Below are 21258 nucleotides of genomic sequence, written 5' to 3'. Positions count from 1 at the left end.
ATTTCAGTCAAGGTTCAGCCTGTCATATTACCCCACCTATGAGCCAATCTGGGAAACACAGCCATCAGGTGCTCACACACAATTGCTCAGACACACCATTCAGGTTTAAGGAGTACACAAATGCAGCAGTAGAGTATAATGTTTTCTGTACTGTATATTCTGTTCTTTTCAGATTTCTTTCTTTTACTGTTATTGTAACCTGTACTGAATACAGTACATTATGTTTGTTTGTTGTTTGCTGATCCAACAGTGTTATGTACACCACTGTAATAGTTAGTAAGAAAACTGGGACATGTTTTGTTGTGATTCTCCATGTTGACATGTTGACTGATTTGGGTATAAGGAGAAAAATAAATTGTGTTTTCCTCAGTCAGCAGCATTGGTCTAGTGTAGTTATTGGTGGACGTATTGTATATTTGTACTTTCCCTTTGTACTTTATTTACAGTACTAAGGACATTAAGAAATAGAATTGCTAAAAGTTTTTTAGGTTAGCAAAAGCAGAGGGTGTAACTCGTTCAAACAGAATTATGTGATATGAAATGTCTTCCTTTCATTTGCTAACAAAATGTTTTTTTTTAAAAATTAGTGTATTTTTTTGCAAAGGATCTGAGGTGTTCTGCTAATAGCTGTCAAGTAAACTGTAGAGGAGTAAAGAGTAGCAATAATATTTACCTATTACTGTAAATGTAGAAAAAGTATAAAGTAAAACATCTACTGCACAACAGCCATTACATTTTTTTAACTAAGGACAACCAGTCTGTCTAAAAATACAGCCAGATAACTAACTTAGATCCAAGGATTGTCAACCCCCGTTTCAAAAAGGCGACAAAACAGTGAGACCACACACTGACCAAATAAAATCTAAGCATTTTTATTAGATAAAAAAGAAAAGGGATTGTGAGAATATTAGTAATGGCTGTAATGCCATCCATGAATTGTCGAGTATCATGCAGAATGAATAAAAATGTCAGTCAAAACTAAACTAAACTATCAATGAATCAGAAGGCCAAAACATCAGCAGTGGTTTGTTTTGTAGAACCAAGCTAAGCTGTTGGCTGACCTTTAAAGTGTTCTTATTGGAAGTGTGTAATGCAAAGTAAATATTACTGAAAAGCTTATTGAAAGGATGCAAGTTATCTAAGACATCATGCTGTCTATTTAAATTGTGTTCTTTAATTAGTTTTAATAATTGATTGATGATTGAATTGAATTAATAATTGAATTGTAAGTGATATGCTGTAGATTAGTTTGAAAAAAGAAAGTTAGTTGCTAAAGACAATCATAGTTAGCTTGAGAGAGGATCAGCAATGGTTGCTCTGGGCTCCAGCTTCAGTTTGATGGGATTCTTGGGTGAGGTAAATGGATCTCTTCCCAGCTCCATTGGAATCTATGAAAAGAAGAACTGTGTCACAAATGAAGCTCTACCAACGGTCAAATCGGATCTCATCCAATAACAGGTAAAAAAAAAAAGACACTCTCTTCAGACCATAAATACTGGAAATGTCTTCTCACATTTGTCTCCTTGCACGTGACAAAGCTGAAGTTCTGAAGGATCTCCACTATGGCCAACTTCATCATCAAGAGAGCAAATCGCATGCCAATACAGTTCCTTGGCCCCGTTCCAAAGGGTAGGAAGGCATATGGATCGATGTTGTCTTTGTTCTCCTTGCTGAACCTGAAAAAACATTTAAAGTCTATTAGCCAAAAGACTAATATTTAACATAATCTGACGTTAGTCTGTTAATAATCCAGTAATGTACCTTTCAGGCTTGAAGGCCTCAGGCTCAGACCACAAAGCAGGATCCCGGTGGAGAGTGTAAACTGGTATCACTACGGCAGTTCCTTTAGGGATGGTCACACCGTTAACTTCCACAGAAGACTTTGAGATCCTCTCTAATCGATTAGCAACAGGGTAGAGTCTCATTGCCTCATTAATCACCATGTCCAGGTGTTCCATCTGCATCATGGCTTCATAGGTCGGCCGAACCTGGAGTAAAAAGTATGTTTTAGTTGGTCACACATAATCAGTTGCTGATATTAACAAAATTAATTACAGTTAAAGAAACTATATTACTGCAACCTTTTCTGGGAAGGTTTTATCAATCTCCTCTTGCAGGGTTTTTTGGATGTGAGGGTGGGTCGCCAGGGTGTAGGCTACAAATCCCAGTGTGGTGCTACTGGTTTCGTAGCCAGCAAAGATGAATACCATGGCCTGAGACAGGATCTCATGATCAGTCAGTCCTGTAACACAAACACATCACAATTAAACCAGTATCACTCTCACGATAATGTAGCTGGTACTGCAGTCCGTAACTTTGGGGGATGGAAAGGCTCCTAATGCATAAGCTTAGGACTGGCCGTTCATTCCTTAACTTACTCAGTATGAACCTTTCTCATGGAGCACAGCGTAAAGACTTCTAAACTTAATCACTTTTTTCTCTCTTCTAAACTGAACAGCTGTTAGAGGCGTTCACTTTTCTTTTAACCAATCAGAAGCAGCCATGAATTTCATAATATCCCAGCATGACACCCCTTTTTTTAAACCTGTCTCCTCTCTGCTGCTGAGTTGTCATTTCATGCAAAGAGCACAACCCTCTTCCTCCCCTTCCACCTCTGGTCTTCCTCCCCCGGCAGGCCGCTACCGTCGGCTCCTCGGTTTGGTTTTTGGGCTCCTCACACCACCACCAGTGTCTAGACTCCATCGGGGTCTGGTTTTCTACCCTTTTTAGTCTAATCTCCAAAGACTGCACATTTGATATTATGCATATGTACAATAAATCTTGACCTATCTGGAATGAAATCTCTCCTGATTGAAATATCTTTACGGATGGTTGTGGAACTCAGTGGGTTGTCATTAGTCTTTGTCTCTGAGTTTAAAACTGGAAAAAGATGGTGTCTGTAGTGGAAAAAAAGCTCTGGAGCTTTTTAAAACAAGCTTGAATAGTTTTTTGGAAAGGTTCTGGAACTTCAAGACACAAAATATCACGTCATGTATCCTCCTCGGTCCTCATAGTTTTTCACACGTTTTTCTACCTCATTGTTTAACCTTTGTTTGACTTCATCATCTTCTTCAAACATCATAAATAATACACAGATTACGAAAATATTTAACTTAAAAACGATGAAAAGTGACCCTTGATATCCTGAAATTGACCCTTCAGCCTCGACTACAATGAAAACCATGAACTTTTTGATCTCCATAGGGTTCCTTTCTTTACCTTTGTCAGGGCTTTCATCCTCTTTGTTCTTCTCAGACATCTGAGAGTCCACCATCAACTGCATGAAGTCTACTCGGGTCTACAAGACAAAAACAATTAGAAATCCCATTTAGATTTTCCAGTTTGTGTTCAAGGGAAATGGTATTAACACAAAATCTAAAAAACAATTGGCCAACAACCAACATCTAATCCATTGCAGCTATACACCGTATATATTACCTTGTGCTCATTCTTATTCCGGTCTGATTTGATTGTCTTTAAAAAGTTGAAGAAGAAATTCAACACTCCAGCAGGGAAGAATGAAAACCCCATTTTATCAAGAACTGGCCCCAAGAATGGAAACAGAACTGAAATGAAAACAAATTGAAAATATATTGTTAATACGTAACTGAAGAAGACAAGATGGACATTTTCCTTACACAGCACAATGTTTGACATACCCACAAGTAGAAGAAAGGGATTTAATAAGTTGAACTTGACCATTTTCTTAATGTTTGCTACAAAAGGATCAGAGGGATGGTTGATGGAATCAATGTCCACACTGAAGGCAGTGCTGGTCACAACATCCATACTGTAAGGTCCAAATACTCTGAAAAAAGGAATGTAGGAATAAGAGAAAAGTTAAACCAACCAAACGTTTGTGATAAAAAATGTTTCCTACTTATTGAACAACACAAATAACAAAATCAATGAAACAATTGAGTCTGTGCCCAAATTTCATCACAAACAAGAGCATTACTCACTCTTTAACGTCTATGACTTTGTCCGCCTCTACTTTTGTGTGAAGACTCTTGATTAGATTACTTGAGTGCTGCAACATTATTGTGTACATCTGCTCAAAAGTAAATTTCAAAAATATAAAATCAATACATGTTAACATTCTTGAACCATGTACATATTTCTTATTTAAAATATGTTGAAGCTGCAGTGTGCTTTAACCTCTTTCAGGCGTCCGCTGGTGAATGACGGAGAGAGTACACTGCGAATTCTCTTCCACTTCTCATCTTCTACTATTGATACAGCGTCACTCAACGGTCCATTTAGGCCCAGATCCTAACCCCCAGAAACACACGCATGCACACACGCACGCACGCACGCACACACACACACACACACACACACACACACACACACAAAGCCTTGCTACATTATTTTCTCAGATTACAGTAGTGTTGAGGTATTAACTTGTGACCTTGTTCCTACAGTGGATTGTTCTTACCCGTCTGTTAGTGAAGACAGAATAACACTCCTTAACCAAGATTGTTTTGATCATAGCTGTGTCCACTATGGCCAGTAAAGGCTGCCTGCCATCGTACAGTCTTGTAGATAATAATCCAATAGATAATATTAGGGCGAGTCAGTTACAGCCTTGGAGCAATGCATGAGAAACATACAGTATGGTACAATATATTTCGCGCTCACACTTACCCCCACACCTTTCCATATTTCTGAAAGCATTCTGTGTCAAAATTGTGAATGCCCTAAGAAATAAAATAGAAGATGAGTGACAAAGGTATCAAAGTGTCAGCTGAGATCACTGTACTAATTGACCAAAGTATCTCACCTTTCTGTACTCCAAAAATGTCCCAATAAAGGGCAAAGGTCTGGGTCCAGGGATGCCTATTTTCTTAAAAAACCCATATGGAGCATATCCATATCTGAGGATTAAAAAGCAGAGACCAAATCCAATGGTTATTCATGAAAATCATAATCATGACAATTGAACTACCCTCCTAATCTTTTGTGAAATTCCTCCAGCCTTTATTACTTTCATGCTTTGACTTTGAATAGATCTTCTATTTTACTGTCTTTTGTTTTTTAGCATAAGTAAAGGGAAAATAAACTTCTTAACTTAACACTTAAGAGTAGTAGTAAACGCTACATTCAAAAACATTCAGTCCTGCATAGCATTATCAGAAGGCTGTAAAATTATACAACTTAAATTGACTATTTATGACACATTCTATAGCCCTTATTTGATTTACAGCAATGGTTCGATACGTATCCACTTTATATGCTATGAGTCAAGTTGTGGTTCATGTTCCCTTAATTGGTTACAGAAATACCCCTTAATGTCAGTAGGCCATCATTTGAATGCAATGTAGTTTTTAGTAACTTTGCCTACAAAGGATGTATTCCTTCTCCAGTAATCATAAATTGGTACTCCAAACATGACTTGTAGCTATTATATGACCCATAGGCTTGAGAGGTGGTTGATAAAGGTTAGCAGTTTCATATGTAACATAGAAAGCAGCTGCCATTAGCTATAAAATCTTTTCAAATCACAATCTAATGCTGCTTCATAATCAATGTTTACCCCATGTTGATTGGTTCACCTCTACTGTGTTTGTTGGAGCATACGGACCACAGCATAAAGACCATGGGCTTTGAGAAGTTACTGAGGGTAATTTGATACTTAAATCTTGTCTAACCCTTAAGAAGTTGTAACTCAAAAAGCAAAGGTGTAATAGACCTTTTTTTAACATGACATTTGTCATTTTGTTATAAAGTTCGGTTTCATTAAGGTGTCCCAATACTTTTAAAACTGGCTCATCTAAATGAAATGCAGCCATCATTAATGGTTTTAATTACACCTCTGTTGATCGGGCTATGACACGCCCAATTATCTTCTGTGAAAAAGGGTCTAATAAAATGGAACACAGCATTAACTATGTTATTATCTACATCCGTGCTTGACCAGTCACATTTTGGTTGATTAGACCTCTTCTCAGTGCAATGACAGAGCTTTGCGGACTTTCCTGTTTGCACTGTTACACCTTTTAGGGTGAGTCAAATTACAGCTTTGTAAAACTTACTAGTACATGGAACCTAATGGCATTGTATCGTTGCAATCATAACTCCACCCAGCTGAGCAGAGGTTTCATCAGCCAGAATAAGTTAAAAAAAAACTATGTGGCTTTGCATTCACTTGACCAAAACTACCAACTTTTTACAACCACCTAATACACCATGGGTGGTAGGGAAGAAAATTGTGGTAGAGTTTCATTTTAAAATGACTACTATACACCAATGTGTATGTTTTCATTACAACATTAAATAAATAAAAAATTAAAATAAATGCCAAAATGTAGTTTATGTAGGCTCAGCTATGTCAAACATGATTATTAGTTTTTATTCTTGTTAGGAAAATTGAAAACACCTGGCCTACATAAATATAAGTACTGTACTTACCGTTATTTAGCGTAGCCGAATGTTGACTCTAAAGACAATTGAGATTTGTTGATTGTTATGTGTAGCCTATGCTAAAGACGTTTCAGGATGGATCTAAATTGCTGCTTGCAGCTTGTTTCTGTCAGCTGTAATTGTCAAACTTTAATAAGCGGAGTTCTATCGTGTGAATTAAGTTTTTAGGTGGAATTTCTCGGCTTTAAAACAGTTTCTAATTCATCAGGCTGTAGTTAAACTTCATGGCATGTGGTCTCCCACATGCCTGTAGGATGCGTTTGTTTACTGTCTATGGTAGAATGAGGACACTTCCCGGATTAGTTGGAATTGGATCACTTCTTCACTGAATATTGCTCTAGGTTACATAACACGCGACAGTTTCCATCGCACAGCAACTTGCGATTTTTCGACTTCACTTCACATTAAAACAAAACAGGTAAAAACAAAAACAAAAAAACAAAAACAAAACTCACACAGCCAGAAATAACTGTCACAAAAGTAGTCGAAACAATTAAATTAATGTTTCGGATATTGTGTGGAATTCTTTTGTTTTGTTTTGAAACGTAACTATTTCTAACATGTTAAAAGTCAGAGATAACGCCACATACTTACACTGCGATTAGAGTGATGACAAGTACTATTAAAGTCCAAGTCTCTATGGAAAACGCCGGAAAAAAGTCCATCTTTGCTCCTGTCGACTAGAGTTGGTCACTTCCACGATCGCACCCTTAATACAGGAAAGATCCGTAAAAGGGCGGTGCTACAGTTGGAAAACACACAAGTTACGCAACATCCTTTCTCGGTCATTTTTATCTTCCTTTTTTTCTGTTCCTGGAAAGCATTTGATTACACAAAGCACAGACTGGGCTACTACAATACATCCTCAACCCTGAACTTAGAATAATCATTCGCCTAGCTAACTGTAATGCTTTTTTCCTTTTCACCAGGAGTTGAAATAGTATTGTATTTATAATTATTGTAGGAGTGAATTAATGATTTTTAATTCTTAAACCATGTCTAGGTTGTCTTACAGTATGTAAAAGGTATATGTCAGCAGATAATGTGAGGCCAGTGGAAACAGGAGATTGTAGAGAGCCACTGTGGGATAAACTACAGAATCAGTAAGCCTGTGTGTTGCTTTCAAATAACTGGAATTGGAACCACCTGTGAGCCCTGTATTCCCTCTCTGGATCACATGTCAAGACAAGCTCATAGATCACCTGTGGCACATTTAAAACAGGTATTGTCGGTTCAGGTAAATGGAACAGAAGTTGATGAAAGGATAATAACCTGCTGACCTTTATTCATCTACATAATGCTGTATTCGTTGTTGTCAGGCAGGTGATACCCACCCGGACTACATGGGAAAACGTTGTGTGGAAAATCATTTAGTTATGTTACTTAATTTTGAATTTTGTAACAGCTCCATTTAACTAGGATAATAAATGATTTGTAAGAGGACAGGCACAGCCATGTGGAGGGACTATTTGCTATAGGCTACGGAGCAGCGTAAGTTTGAAGAGAACACATCAGCTAGTTTGCTAGCCATAGACATGTTGTCAGTTTTAAAGCGTAACTCTGGTCAAAATGCAACAGAGTCAAAACGAGTAAAACTTTCATTTAAAAGCATAATTAGGACCGAAGCACCACTTTTAAGATTTACTGTATTCTCGTTTTTTGTTCAAATGGCCTTTGAATAGGAGAGCTAGGGTCACTAGCTAAAATCAATATTTTTAAAACACTAAAAAGGCTCAACACAACATGAAACTTTTCTCCAAGGATAACCAGGGGATCTACACATAAAATCGAGCATTGAGAACATTGTTGTTTACTAAAAACAAAGGTCTTAACAACTCAGCGTAGCTGTTATTTTTTCCAGTCAAGTCCATCTAGCAAGTCAAAAAAGTTCAAGGGAGGAGAGTAAGGATGGAATGCTCCAAAAGCTTAGTTCCAAATAAGTGCACGGATAATTTGTTGTTTTGTTGTGCCCAACTGTTAAAGGGAATGGGAGATGATACTCTATTACACTAAGTACAACCATTTTGAACCTTGCGCCCAGCCCACGGACGTTTTTTTCCGCTGTCAAACTAGCAAAAGTGGATTTGGACATGCACTAAACCCACCTGCGCCATGTGCACCGTGCGATTAGATCGTTCAAATAGGGCCCTTAAGCTTAGCCATTATACTGCCCAGCTCCAGTGGTGTCACAGACATAGTTATGTAAATGACAGTAGGAGCACCTAAACAAAGTTAAATCATGAGTGTTCAGTGAAAGAATCATGCTCAGTAAAATCAATCAAAGTAAAAACTTCTTTATAACAGTAAAAACAAGCAAAGCAGAGAAAAGTGTCCTATCTCCTGAATGAATCTAGACAACATTTTCAACACCGGCTGTCTGCACCTGAGGGAAATCAGTACGTAGGAAGTGACATAAAGCCCATACTTGCTACAGCATGAAAAGTCTGGTTGGTTGTGCAAAAAAGTGCTTTCACTTGTGAAGTGCTTTTCCTTTTACTGGATCTAGGCATACTCTTCAACAGAATCTTTTGAGTCACTAATTGAGTCACTTTTTCAGTAAAACCACTCAGTGATTACAACCTCTCGAATCTGTTGCTGGAATGTTCTCTCTTGCATCACAAAGAGTCTGCCCACATCAACATTTGCAATACATTTGGTGCAAAACTAATTTGTACCTGTGGACTTAGTCTGTGGAGCTCTGAGCCAACAAGACGGGGGGACAGCAGGGTTTCTGTCGCCAGATGAGGGCCATCTCTGTCTGGCTTTTTTATGTAGCATGGAAGCTAGTGTTACCTAACTAGCAGCCAGCCAGCTTCTAAATACTGTAAATACCTTTTAATTATCTCAAGACTTTTAAGAGTCAAACTGTAACACTGGCAGTGAGCTCCAGGTCTTGCAGCCGGGGATGGATTGCCTTCAGTGAGGCTCGGCCAGCGTGGATCATTGCTAGAAAGCTTTGCTGCCGACCTCAACCTGATCTGATCTCCAGCGGGACACGGAGAGTTCCAGGCCTGGTAGCATGTCCTCTTGGCTCAGAGCTCCACAGACTAAGTCCACAGGTAGCCTACAAATTGGTTTTGCACCAAATGCATCGCAAGAAGTGTTGCAAAAGTCAAAGGCGCAGATTGGCCGCTGTGTGACGCGAGACACCACAATGCAGCAACAGATTCGAGAGGTTTTAATCACTGAGTTGTGGTTGTAGCCTACTGGAAAAGTGAGTGAAGTGAAAAAAGTAGGCCTACAGATTTTTTGTGCTCACATCTACCAGTTCAGTTTTAGTTGTACAAGCTCTCAAGTCATATTCTACAAGTGCTCACATTGCATCTACGAGTATAGATTTTTTTTTACAACCTCTCAAATCATATTCTACAAGTGCTCACATTGCATTTCTGCGCTCTCACATTTTGCACCATATTTACCTTCATAAGTGGGTCCCCTAACTCTTCCTGTCAACCACAAAATCCATCTCCTTTACTAAGGATACCTTTTGTTTCCTTGATTACAAAAATAAATGAATAAAACAAAAGGAGAAAACCAACTCCATCAAGAAGTCACAAAAAGACAGCCACACCTGTCAGTTGGTAGAAACAAAAATAATGTTCCATGGTGATGTGAGGAGGTTTCCTTCGGCTGAATCAGCAGAGAATAAACAGAGTTGTTTATCTCATTTCTTCTTTTGTATTTCTGTGATCCCATGTGAATGTGTCAATGTCAACACACTGCATGCGTTTGTGTGTATGTGCACACAATTTTGCAAATGCCTGTCTGCCTGCAGCACGACACCAAACAACTGGCAATAGCACTGTTGTTCTCTGTTTGGCTCAGATCAATCTTGTAAAGTTGAGTTACCAGTGAGAGAAGCCATGAGAGACAGATAAGGTATTGAAGGGAAGCCATGAGCAACAGAGGAAAAAGCTGCTGATGAGGTCTGAACACAAAGCAGGGAAAAGAAGGAGAAGAATGCACAAATATCAAATAGGCTGCTGCTTCCTATACCATACCTCTTGAGTCCAAAGCTAACATTTCTGACAGTGGTTTTAAGTTGCTCCTGGGTACTTTGCCAGGCGATATTCAATTACACACCTTAATGCAGTTCAACATTCTGTACGAGTCGAAAATGGAGTCATTAGATTGCAGTTACATAGGTTTGGATGCATTTCTGAGGAGAGGGGGAATTAAGCGGTGTGTAATAGCAGATTGGTGGATAGTGTGTCCTCCTGATGTTGTCTGGGAAATGTTAATTGACCTGCTAATGGAATATGGGCTCCTCCTGTCAGCTCTGAGCCTGAGAGTCTGTGACATTGGAAGAGACACCTGCCTATCTGACCAGATGACAGCAGCAAACTCTCCCTCTCTCTCCCTCTCTCTCTCACTCTCTCTCAATCTTTCGTCTCACACGTAAACATGTATATGCATTGTTTGCATGCATACGTGAAAAATATGAAATCCATGAACTCATCTAAAAAAAAAAACATTGGGTGACGATCAATGAACTAAAACCCTTGCCATCATGGAGAGTTAGCAAAGTTTCAATCTGATAGCGGTATTACACTTTTCATTACTCTCATAAATATACAATACAGTAAAAAAAAAAAAAAAAGGTATTTACAAGGGCTCCCGAAGTAAATTGCACCCCTGTGTGGTTGACTATCGCCACCCTGGCTTGCCTTGGTGGACGGACAGGGCACTTTCTGCAACTTGTGAATGTGTGCATGTGTGCGGGTAAATATCTAACTTAAGTTAGAGGCAAAGAGAGAAGCCATACAGTGTATACTTGAAACAGAAAACATTTTGCTATGATTGCTTTTGACTGACATATTCAGACATATTATATTACAGACATTTTCTGTCCACAGAAGACATAAGGCTTGGGTGTCCATACCAGCAGAGGGCAGCACAAGGTAACTTGTGTGATGGTCACACCAGACAGTGGGGACTTGCTGGAAGTTACTTTGATGTAACCGGACACTTTTCTTTCATAGATAACCTTTTCCTGCTTTTTCAAAGGTCATATAACATGGTGCCTTTAACTGCTCTATCGCAATTTGCTCTGATAAAATGAAGAGACACACACTTCCTAATCAGTGGTCAGCTCATTGGTCTGTCGCTTTCTCCGCTGCACATTTTGCCATTTAGATTTAGTTCTCTGAGCATCAGTCTTGGCCCACAACCCCTACAGTACCAGTGTTTCAAAGAGGGAGCGACTTTGTCAGTTGAGTTACAGAAGGGTGGGGTAAATGGGGGAGGGGGATTATACAGGACAGTTAATAGCATTCAGGCTGGTGCAATCTGTCTCTGTGCAGCAGCAGGTACAGGGACCTCCCCACCCCAGGGAGCTGAGGAACACTGTGACTGTGTCCCGACTGAGCTACTGCAAAGTCACACACCTGCATCACTGTGATGGCACAACGCGGAGTTTGGACCTTCTGTCTCTTTATATTTTACATATCTGTGTGACGGAAAAATGTAGGTGCGGTTTCTTTTCTCTGTTAAAGGGAGAGGGGAAATCAGCAGGAAGCAAAAGAGGGAGAAGGGTAGAGAGAGAAATCCAGAATCTGTATGCAAGAATGATAGAGACACTGATGCAAGCTTCTGAATGTCTGGGTGTAATGTTTACTTGTTCGATGCCAACTCTGGTGTCCAATTTATCCCATTAATTTCGACAGGAAATCATGTCCACCGTCTGGCGGCCACTTTGGATGAGTTATGGCTGCTCTTCCGAGCGTGCTGCTGTGATGAAAGGTAACTTTGCTGGAAACAGAAACAAGAGAGCACTCACACACATACACACACACCCGCACACACACACACAAATACACTTAGTGGCTTTTAATCATTCTTTCTAAATTGCCTGTTGTTTTCTTTCTCACAGCAGCACTTGATTACACACCGGTACATTGCGTAATAACAAGCTTCTACCCCAGTCAGGTACTGGGAGGTAGCCCAGGACAGAGTTTTGTGAGTGTAAAAGCTAGTACGCTCGAGAGTCCATCATATTTATTATTTGCAATGCCCTAAATCAGTAATTGTGAACCAACATGTGAATCAACCTTAAATATTCAGCTTAAAATAACATTTACAATCTGTCCGTGGAGTCTGTTCAGGTCAGAATTAAGCACTTATGGGCCCTGTTTAGCAAAAACAACATATGTGTTTTGGCTGAAGTTGCAGCTGTATATACCCAGGGCTTTTTAGGGTCATATTTGCAGATTGCTCTTTAATACTTAGGGCATTTTGGAACATGTGAAAGCTGCTTTGAGATGAGACTTTGCAATTTCTCAATCCATTTTTTTTTTCAATCCAACGGTTTCTAGATTCTCTTGTTTTTGCCTGCAGTTCAGGATGCAAGATGCACACACACACACACACACACACACACACACACACACACACACACACACTCTCTGCTAAAAACACTACGGACACTAAATCCAATTGGGTGCAGATGCACACAATAAACGCATGTTATACTCCAATATCTTAAATAAATTTCATATAAGGATCTGCAAGTGAGGGCAAAGCTTACACAACCAATATTTAAAATGTGCTTAAGTTACTTTTGCTGATCAGCGGCAACTGTGGTAATAAGAAGATACAATGAGTGTGCCCCAATTTCCTAAGAGTCGCTTAACCATGTTTACCTGTGACATGCTAAAGTGTAGAGTTATAGAAGTTAATTTTGAAAAAAGAGATATTAAACAGAGAACATTCTCATTACAGTTTAGTTGGTTCCTCAGCATCTATCTAATGTTCGCCAGCATTACCTGCCATAAGCTACTGGTTATGATAAATGATGTACAAGTTGAAGCAGCTGATGGGATTACATTTCACTGGAATTGTACCTATGATTTCATTTGACAAATAATACAGTTGATATACCAGACCAAGTAAGGTTGTAGTGATTAAAACCCATGATCAACTGAGCAAGTGTTGGTTTTATCGCTTACAAATTCAACTTTTCACTTTCACAGAGAAAGCCATTTCTCCTTATGAAAGTAATGGAGCGTTGAGTTACGTAATGCTAGCAATGCACAGTGACTGTTTTCTATTTTCTCTTTCTATTTTTTTACTTTTTAACTTGGCTCAATGTTGGCCTTGCGGGAGATGTTTTGAAATCTCAGCCCATGTGACCATATTGTTGGAGATTATCTGAAAGGATACCGCTGGCATCTTTTTCTATAATGAAGGAATAAGTGTGTGAAAGTAAATTAAAATTAGTAATATGTTTTACAATTTATTCTCTCCTTGATTTACTGTTTTACTACAATGATAGACATTGTGATGTCAATAAGGGGCTCACTTTAAAAGAAACCAGATTTTTACAGACACTGTCCTACCCAAAAAACAATCCAATAAGTTGTATGTTTAAGCAGCAATTATGACTCGAATTTACGTCTAATGGTATGCTTTTTCTCCTTGTAATAACAAATGTTTTTTACTTCAACTTTTCTGTGTTTTGTACATTGTTTGATGTGTGTCATGTGTTTTGCAGACACATTTCTACCTTTAGTGGGTTAATGTGATTTATTGGTAATGTTGAAAAGATCCTTTAAGGAAAATTCATTCCTTACAGAATTATTTGGACTCTGGTTTGTTAGTAACATAAGTAGGGCATCTTTTTTACTTGTGTTTATATGTTAAACTTATTCTGTGAAACTGGCACATGAATCAATCTCTGCTTTAACTACTGTACTGCTCTCTTTGTTGAAATACAGCAGAGACACAAACACAGCACACCTCACTCATGCACACAAAACTAAACATCACTCTAGCACTTAACTCACTTCACCTGCTCTCAGTGCAATGCAAAATCAACTCAAAAAGTCTACTTATAGAGTGTATATCACTGAGTTGTTTGGCTGCCCAGTACATTCCTCCACTGTTCATTGATGGATACCATGTTTGTTTTGGTGTGTGAGTATGTTTTTTGCTCACATTTTCTCTCTTCTTTCTTTATTGTTGCATTTTTATTGCAATTTATAATATTGTGTACACATTACTAGTTGCCGTACATTTTATTGCAAAGCTCATTGAGTGCATAATATATTTCTATGGTAATAAAGTAGACTTTCTAGATAAAGACTCAATAACAAACAAATGATGTGTCCTATTTCAATTTTAGACCTCTCTTGGTCCCTTGTCTCAAAGCTGAGCGATGGACAGTTTTACATGACCTGACACAATCAAGGTGACCATTTTAGTCCAATGTGTTATCTGCAGTGCCATTAGAAACAATCAGAAAGATGTCGGAGCTGTGGCTGGGTTGTTTGTGCAGACAGCCCTCACCAGCGTCTGAACACACCTCCCTCCTCCCCATTTACAGCATCATTGAATCCCATAAAAGACAGTGTCTATTTATGTGTCTGTGTCTACCCAGTTGCAATGTTCCCCTCTCTCTTCCTTTCTTTCTGTGTCAGTGTGTGTGTGTTTTTGTATCTCCCCTGCAGTGTGTGTGTATGACTGAGTCCAAGGCTTATTGAGATGTATAGGATGACCCAGCTGTTATCATACTAAAGCCCCCGACTGTGTCAGCCGTTCTGACATTGATCCTAGAGTGAGATTTTCAGAAATGCACACCAAATACAAAAATCCACACATTGCAGCACAGACAGACACACACACACACACACACACACACACAGACACACACACACACACACACACGTGAGGACATACTATGTCTAAATGCCTGCATGCGTGTGTTTTCCTGCATTTGTGTATGTGTGTATGTGTGTGTTTGTGTGTGTGTGTGTGTGTGTGTCTCTGATGTGTGTCACGATCATATTAGTGTGCCCTAAGAGGTAGACTCTCTAATCCTCAAAGGAGGGAAGAGAATGGTCCTATAACATGAATTAGTTGGGTTTTGACTCTGTTGCTTGTGCGAATCCGACATGGATATACTGATAAAAATGTAGTAATTCTCTCTTCTTTAACCTCACAACCAGAGAGCAGCAAACATAACGGATTAGAAACAGTCCAACCCAACCACGCTTACCTCGCTAGCTTATGAATCAATTACATCAGAAAGAGTGCAAAAGAAGAGTTGAGCGGAAGTACAGGTTCTGTTAAAGCCTGGGTATGCAGTAAGTACTGAATCAAAGCAGACAAGACTCATGTAGTACCTTGCCTACCTCAACTTGTCAGATCCTAGAACCCAGCAGTCAGACAACTTCTTGGTTCAATTTTTACCAACTGTTCTTGTACTTCATGTGCCCTTAGGGATTGTTATTGACGTTCCAATGCTTAGTTTGAATTTTACTTCTAAAATGCTTTTTCAAACTTTGACTAACCTTTCAATGGTCTGATCATTTGACTGCACCTCTAAATTCATTCATGTGACATTGTTGTCCAAGCCCTCAGATCTCAGCAATTACTGTACGATGTCATCATAACTGATGATGGCCATAACTATGAAAACAAAACGCATCTTGTAATAAACAGAGATTACAGTCTCTTCTCTGGGAGAGATGCCTGTTGACCCATTTCACACTCCGTTCTCTGCAAAATTTGTTCGTTAGCACGGAAACAAGTGCATCATGGGAAATACATATACGCTGAAGCTTCATGACAAATGCCCAGAGGTAGTGGGGATTAATCATACTCCAGCCTAGCCTGTCCTAGTGAAGTGACAGGACTCACACCACTGAGGGGTCACACAGCCTCAAATGCTGGCCCATTGTAGCAACACACACACACACACACACACACACACAGACACACACACACACAGCATTATGGCAAGTAAAAGCTATTACTGATCTATTTTTAACTGGTACTGCTGATCAAAAATCTGATGTAGGTGTATTTCAATCTCAGAGTCTGACACATCTGTTATCTCTGGTTGCTTACAGCAATGGGCCAGCATGTCATTTATACATTAATACAGGGTTATTAGTCTGGTACACACAGATGTGTGTGTGTGTTTTAATCTGCACTTCTGTGTTTTTTTCTGTTAAGACAGAGTTCTTGATGCTGAAATGTTAGTGGAGTCCTGTTTCTTTGTGTGTGTGTTTGTGTATGTTTGTGTGTGTGTGTGTGTGTGTGTGTGTGTTTGTGCCTGTGCTTTCATTATCCCTTGCAAATGTTTCTTACTGCTGTTGAACACAGTACACAGCTCAAAATAAATCAGATATAAGGCCACACGGTTGACATATTTATGCTTCTCTGACCTGCTGCCTGTTAGAAAAGCCCAAGGTGTGAGAGAGCACAGGAACACACAGGTAAATAATTGAAGGTTGCATCACTAGACATTCACACACATACAACTGCAATTTAAAAACAGTAACTTGCCAGACAAAAGGAACAAGATCCAAGGAATAATCTAATTATATACAGCAAACATTTATGTTTGAGTACCTTAATGCAATCATCTGACATATTGGGAAATACGCTCATTCACTTTCTTGTCAAGAGTTAGATTAAAAGATAGATACCAGCAGGAAGCAGCAGGTTAGATTAGCACAAAGACTGAAAACAGGGGGAAACAGCTAGACGGGCTTTGTGGGAAGTTGATAAAATCCATCTAGAAGCAAGTGCAGTAATCTGGCACATGACCCCACGTTAAACCACAACCTGTCATTTTTACACTTCACTTTTTGTACAGATTAAACAAACAATATATTATGTGTTGTTGTAGCAAGTGAGATTCAGAGGTGCTTGTTTTTGTTACTTTAGTATGCTAGGTGACTGCTGGGTGGTATCCATCTTCTCATCTAACTCTCGGCAAGACAGCGAACAAGGTATTTCAAGGTAAGACATTTATGTACTCCATGTTAAATATTTTGTATCTACAATTTTGGTCAAAGGGTAAATGTATACTGTCTTCACAGATAAGTGTTTTTAGTGTTGGCTACATGTAGTGTGGGGAGTAACTTCAATTCACTGCAGGAAGCATAAAGTAATGAAGCATAGTGTTAGTTCAGAGCTGATTGGCATGAGCTGTTTCATACATGCATACAATGATTGGCTCGTTCACCGCTTTGCAGTAACATCCTATCAATCCCTCCAATCCTGACACTTCTAACTCATGCCAGTGGTGGTGGTTGCCACCGCTCCCTCCATGGCTCCGACCTCTTCTTCATGTGCTTTTAGTGGTTGATTTAACTCAGATTAACTCTGATGTAGGTTATGGTTATGAAAGGGGAGTTGTTAGTTGCAGCAGAATTGTCACTGCATAGCAGAGCCTTTTCCATTCAAGCTAGTGTGTGTGTGTGTGTGTGTGCGTGCATTCGTGCGTGCGTGCGTGCATTTATGCATGCGTGTGTGTGTGCTATTGTCACATCAGTGAGAAAAGGAATTTGTACATGAGCACAATCTCAGACTGATGAACTACTCTGCCAGAGTGACAATATTGCTTGCGTGAGTTTTCCTCTTTCACAAAGCAGTTCCTGTTCTCCACACAGTGTAGTGTTGAAAGTCCTTCAGAAGCATACACAAACATGTTTACTAATCAGTGTAATACAATCTCTTGGAATATGAAACAACGGTACAATAAATCCCATATGTGAAGCTTCTGTTACACGTTAGTATATTCAGTTCAGTTTATATTTGTCAACACCGTATAAGAGAAGTTATGACTGAACTGTCATTTTTTTAGGCCAAAGCATGTTGCTTTGTTTCATTTGGCAGCATTATAATGTAAAGTGTTTCTAATATTTTTTCAAATGAGGAGAAAGATTAAAAACAGCTTAAATTACTGTACAGTGTTCGGATAAACTCTGTATCTCCAGCTTAATTTCAAACATCGTAAGTGCCCTTCTGCAGAGGTTGGTGTAAACAGTAAAAAACAGTATGAACAATCGCCATTGGTAGAAGATGAAATAACTTTTGGCTTGTGGAAAAACATCCTTACCATGCTATCACATTTTTCTGTCAGCTGTCTCAGAATGGAAAAGTGATGATTAGAAATGCGTCACTACGGGGGTGTCTCATTCTGACATTTGCAAGTTTTTGTGTCTCAACAGTAAATCGGTCTGTTGGCTTCTTTGCTCTTCACATTACTGCAAAGATTTAGGTGCATTGGTTTTACATTCTTTTTAGGATTTGTTGTGATCCTTTCACTGTGTTTCACAACAAAGAGAAAAAAGGGACAATAAACACCTAATGTACTTGAGGAAGGAAAGATTCTTCATGATTTTATACATCACAAATTCAATTTCTTTTCAACAAATGTTTTTCTCATGCGTGAGCTGGTGTTTTTTTTTTTTTGTGCCTCTTCAAGAAATGTGTTTCCATAGCAGCTATTTATGCAGTCCAGCGGCGTTCCTCGACTGTTTCTCTCTGCTCTTATTTATTGCATCACTCTAGAGCTGTCACTGCAGGCACACAGCCCTGCATGTGACATACGGTGAGATGATTACTAATTACAATGCCTCCTGCTTAGCAAACCTCTCTGTTACTCATACAAACACACAAAAGCACACACAGATTTATCACACAGAGCATTTCGACTCCTATGACTCAATGGGGGGTAGGCAGAGGTGTTGTTAACTTCATTCTCAACATGCAGTGTTGCAACAGCTTCTGATCCAATCAATCGTGGTTGTCAATGAAGAAGATCAAAGGATAAAATCTGTCTTTTCTAAAGCCCGGGGGAAAGTCTCGGCTTTCATGACCACAATTAACAATATGCAGATATAATCCGTGAATGACACGGATTCCTGTTATTGTAACTATCTCCCAGTAACTCTCATTTTCAGCAGTGATCGGTCCGACTTCATGCGGCAACGGGAGCACACCTTTTCTTATTCTGAGATTCATTATTAGATTTTGAAAATGGTTATTTAAAAAAAAAAGCTAAGAAGGGAACATGTTCACAACAAAACTTTACAAGAAAGCAAGCGAGTACCGTAAACACTATTTCCTCAACTCAGTTTTTTTGTACCATTTTCACCAGCATAAGAGAAACTATGCAAGAAAGAGAAAGAGGGAAAGATTGCAGATCTGACAGTATAGATTGCTATTATGTGTCACTCTCATCTCTCCATGACCAAATCTATTTCCTCAAAGGAGCCTGGAAAAGCTTTTAGCCAGTGCTCGCAAATGTACAGCACAAAAGACACAGTCATGCTGTGATCGAAGGTCATGCTATAAAGTGTCATGTGGAGAGCTGGGCCTTTGTAAGGTGCTCTCAACCCACTGCTCCACCACTGAGCCCTTTAAACCTTCTAGCTCTTTTTCCTCGCCACCCTGAGTCTGTAAGGCAGCCACATGGATGGTACCACAGAACTAACATGGTCTATAACTCTTGCCCTGTAACTACTAAATGATGTATAGCCCATTGGTTAGGTTGTAAATCACGTTATATGATATATGGAACCTGGTCTGCGTGCTTTGAGTGGTCTGAGATGATAACAAACTACAAATATGTGTAAGCCTGTCATGGGGACATTTTTTTAAAGCATGTGTTTCTGCCTTATTCTTTTACATAACTCATATGTATAAATAATCCTTTATACATATAAACTTTTTCCCCAAAACTAGTTTCCATGGATCATAATGGTAAAAAAAAGAAATGCTGTTTGAAAGACGGATCAATAACTGGGTAAGAGTACATCCACATTAATAATTAAAGCGATTGAATATAGATATAAGCTTAACATTTTCTCAGTTTGAGGCTATTTTACTCCTGTGTTTATAAATCTTCCTTGTGTTTTTTTTTTAAGATTATTTTTGGGGCTTTTCCACCTTTATTTGGCAGGACAGCCAGGTGAGAAGAAGGGAGAAGACGTGCAGGAAATCGTTACAGGTCAGACTCAAACCCTGGAAATCTGCATCAAAGCATAAACCTTCAAGAATATGTGCGCCTGCGGGACCCACTGAACCAACCCGGCCACATCTTCCTCATGTTTGTGGATTTCTTGTGTGTTTTAAAAGACTGACAACATCCAACCATATATGACTGTTTCTTTTTTTTTCACATTTAGATCACGGACGAAATATTTGTTCATTAACTTTTTTGAAAATGTTTTATATCTCTTTTATTGCAACCGACTTTTGCAGTGCATTCAAACAACATATACAGTAAAGTAACTAAATATTATCATTGAGGAGACTATCATTAAATAACTGAAGCAGCAGCTGCATGGCTAAGTGCTTTCATAGCACCCTAAAAGTCTTTTCAGCTAAATTTCAGTCCTAAGAAACATCTATACCCATACATGTTTACAAGCTTGAGCACACAAACACATCTTACACATGCTTCAAAGGAAAGGTAGAACTCATGGGAAATCACAGGAGGATAGAGCAGGAAAAGCCATTCAGACTAATTTAAAGAAAAGCAATCAGGCAAGTGTAGACATCTAGACTGATCAGTATTGCTCACAGGCAGCATAACCGGCCCTCTCAAGGTGTCATTATGGAAACATGGCAGAGGAGGAAGATCACAAGAGATAAAGTGCTGCTATCTCAAATGTCGGTACAGCACAAATGGAGTCAGCATGGTTCAGTTCAGAGAGGACATTCAGTCAATTTCAGGTGAGTTCAATTTGATTCAAGTTGTTAAACCAACTGAATTAATTTGAAAACAATTGAATTAAGTTAAGCTGAATTCAACTCAGTCCCTATCAGTTTTGACAAAGAGAAAACCGTAGTTACACATGGACAGCATGCACAACACGGTCTCTGGTAGTGACTCATCTGTTGAAACGTAGCCATCGTTATTGTTATTAATTTCACCTGTGCTCGTCTAATGTTGAATTATGTGCTGTGAAAATAACCTTTTGCTCTGTTACAACTGATTAGCATCATTTAAGGAACAGAAGTCATGTAACACAGTACAGTGCATTGGCTCCTTCCTTAAACCCATGTGGTTCAGCAGAGGTAGGTTTTTATTTC

At 39.1% G+C, this 21258-nt stretch overlaps 1 protein-coding gene across 2 annotated transcripts; it reads right to left on the bottom strand.

Moving 5' to 3' along the window:
* Positions 1 to 856: 856 nt before the first annotated feature.
* Positions 857 to 7230, bottom strand: LOC117947469 (cytochrome P450 3A27-like). 2 transcript variants are annotated; one of them, XR_004657245.1, is made up of 14 exons: positions 7018 to 7230; positions 4784 to 4877; positions 4648 to 4700; positions 4439 to 4538; positions 4159 to 4272; positions 3963 to 4051; positions 3660 to 3808; positions 3439 to 3566; positions 3220 to 3298; positions 2082 to 2242; positions 1762 to 1988; positions 1514 to 1676; positions 1225 to 1388; positions 857 to 1188 (listed from the first exon to the last, which is right to left on the bottom strand). XR_004657245.1 is itself a non-coding variant. In XM_034876442.1 (13 exons), exons 1-13 carry the CDS (start codon positions 7086 to 7088, stop codon positions 1287 to 1289), a joined length of 1530 nt encoding a protein of 509 aa, XP_034732333.1. In that variant the 5' UTR covers positions 7089 to 7230; the 3' UTR covers positions 857 to 1286. The 2 variants fall into 2 exon arrangements, 1 of the variants encoding a protein (XP_034732333.1); XM_034876442.1 differs by having other exon boundaries at positions 857 to 1388.
* Positions 7231 to 21258: the final 14028 nt, after the last annotated feature.

Source organism: Etheostoma cragini, chromosome 7 (assembly GCF_013103735.1).
Source record: "Etheostoma cragini isolate CJK2018 chromosome 7, CSU_Ecrag_1.0, whole genome shotgun sequence".
Taxonomy (NCBI): domain Eukaryota; kingdom Metazoa; phylum Chordata; class Actinopteri; order Perciformes; family Percidae; genus Etheostoma; species Etheostoma cragini.
The sequence above is the reverse complement of the archived record's forward strand: the minus strand, read 5'-3'. Positions and strand labels throughout refer to the sequence as shown.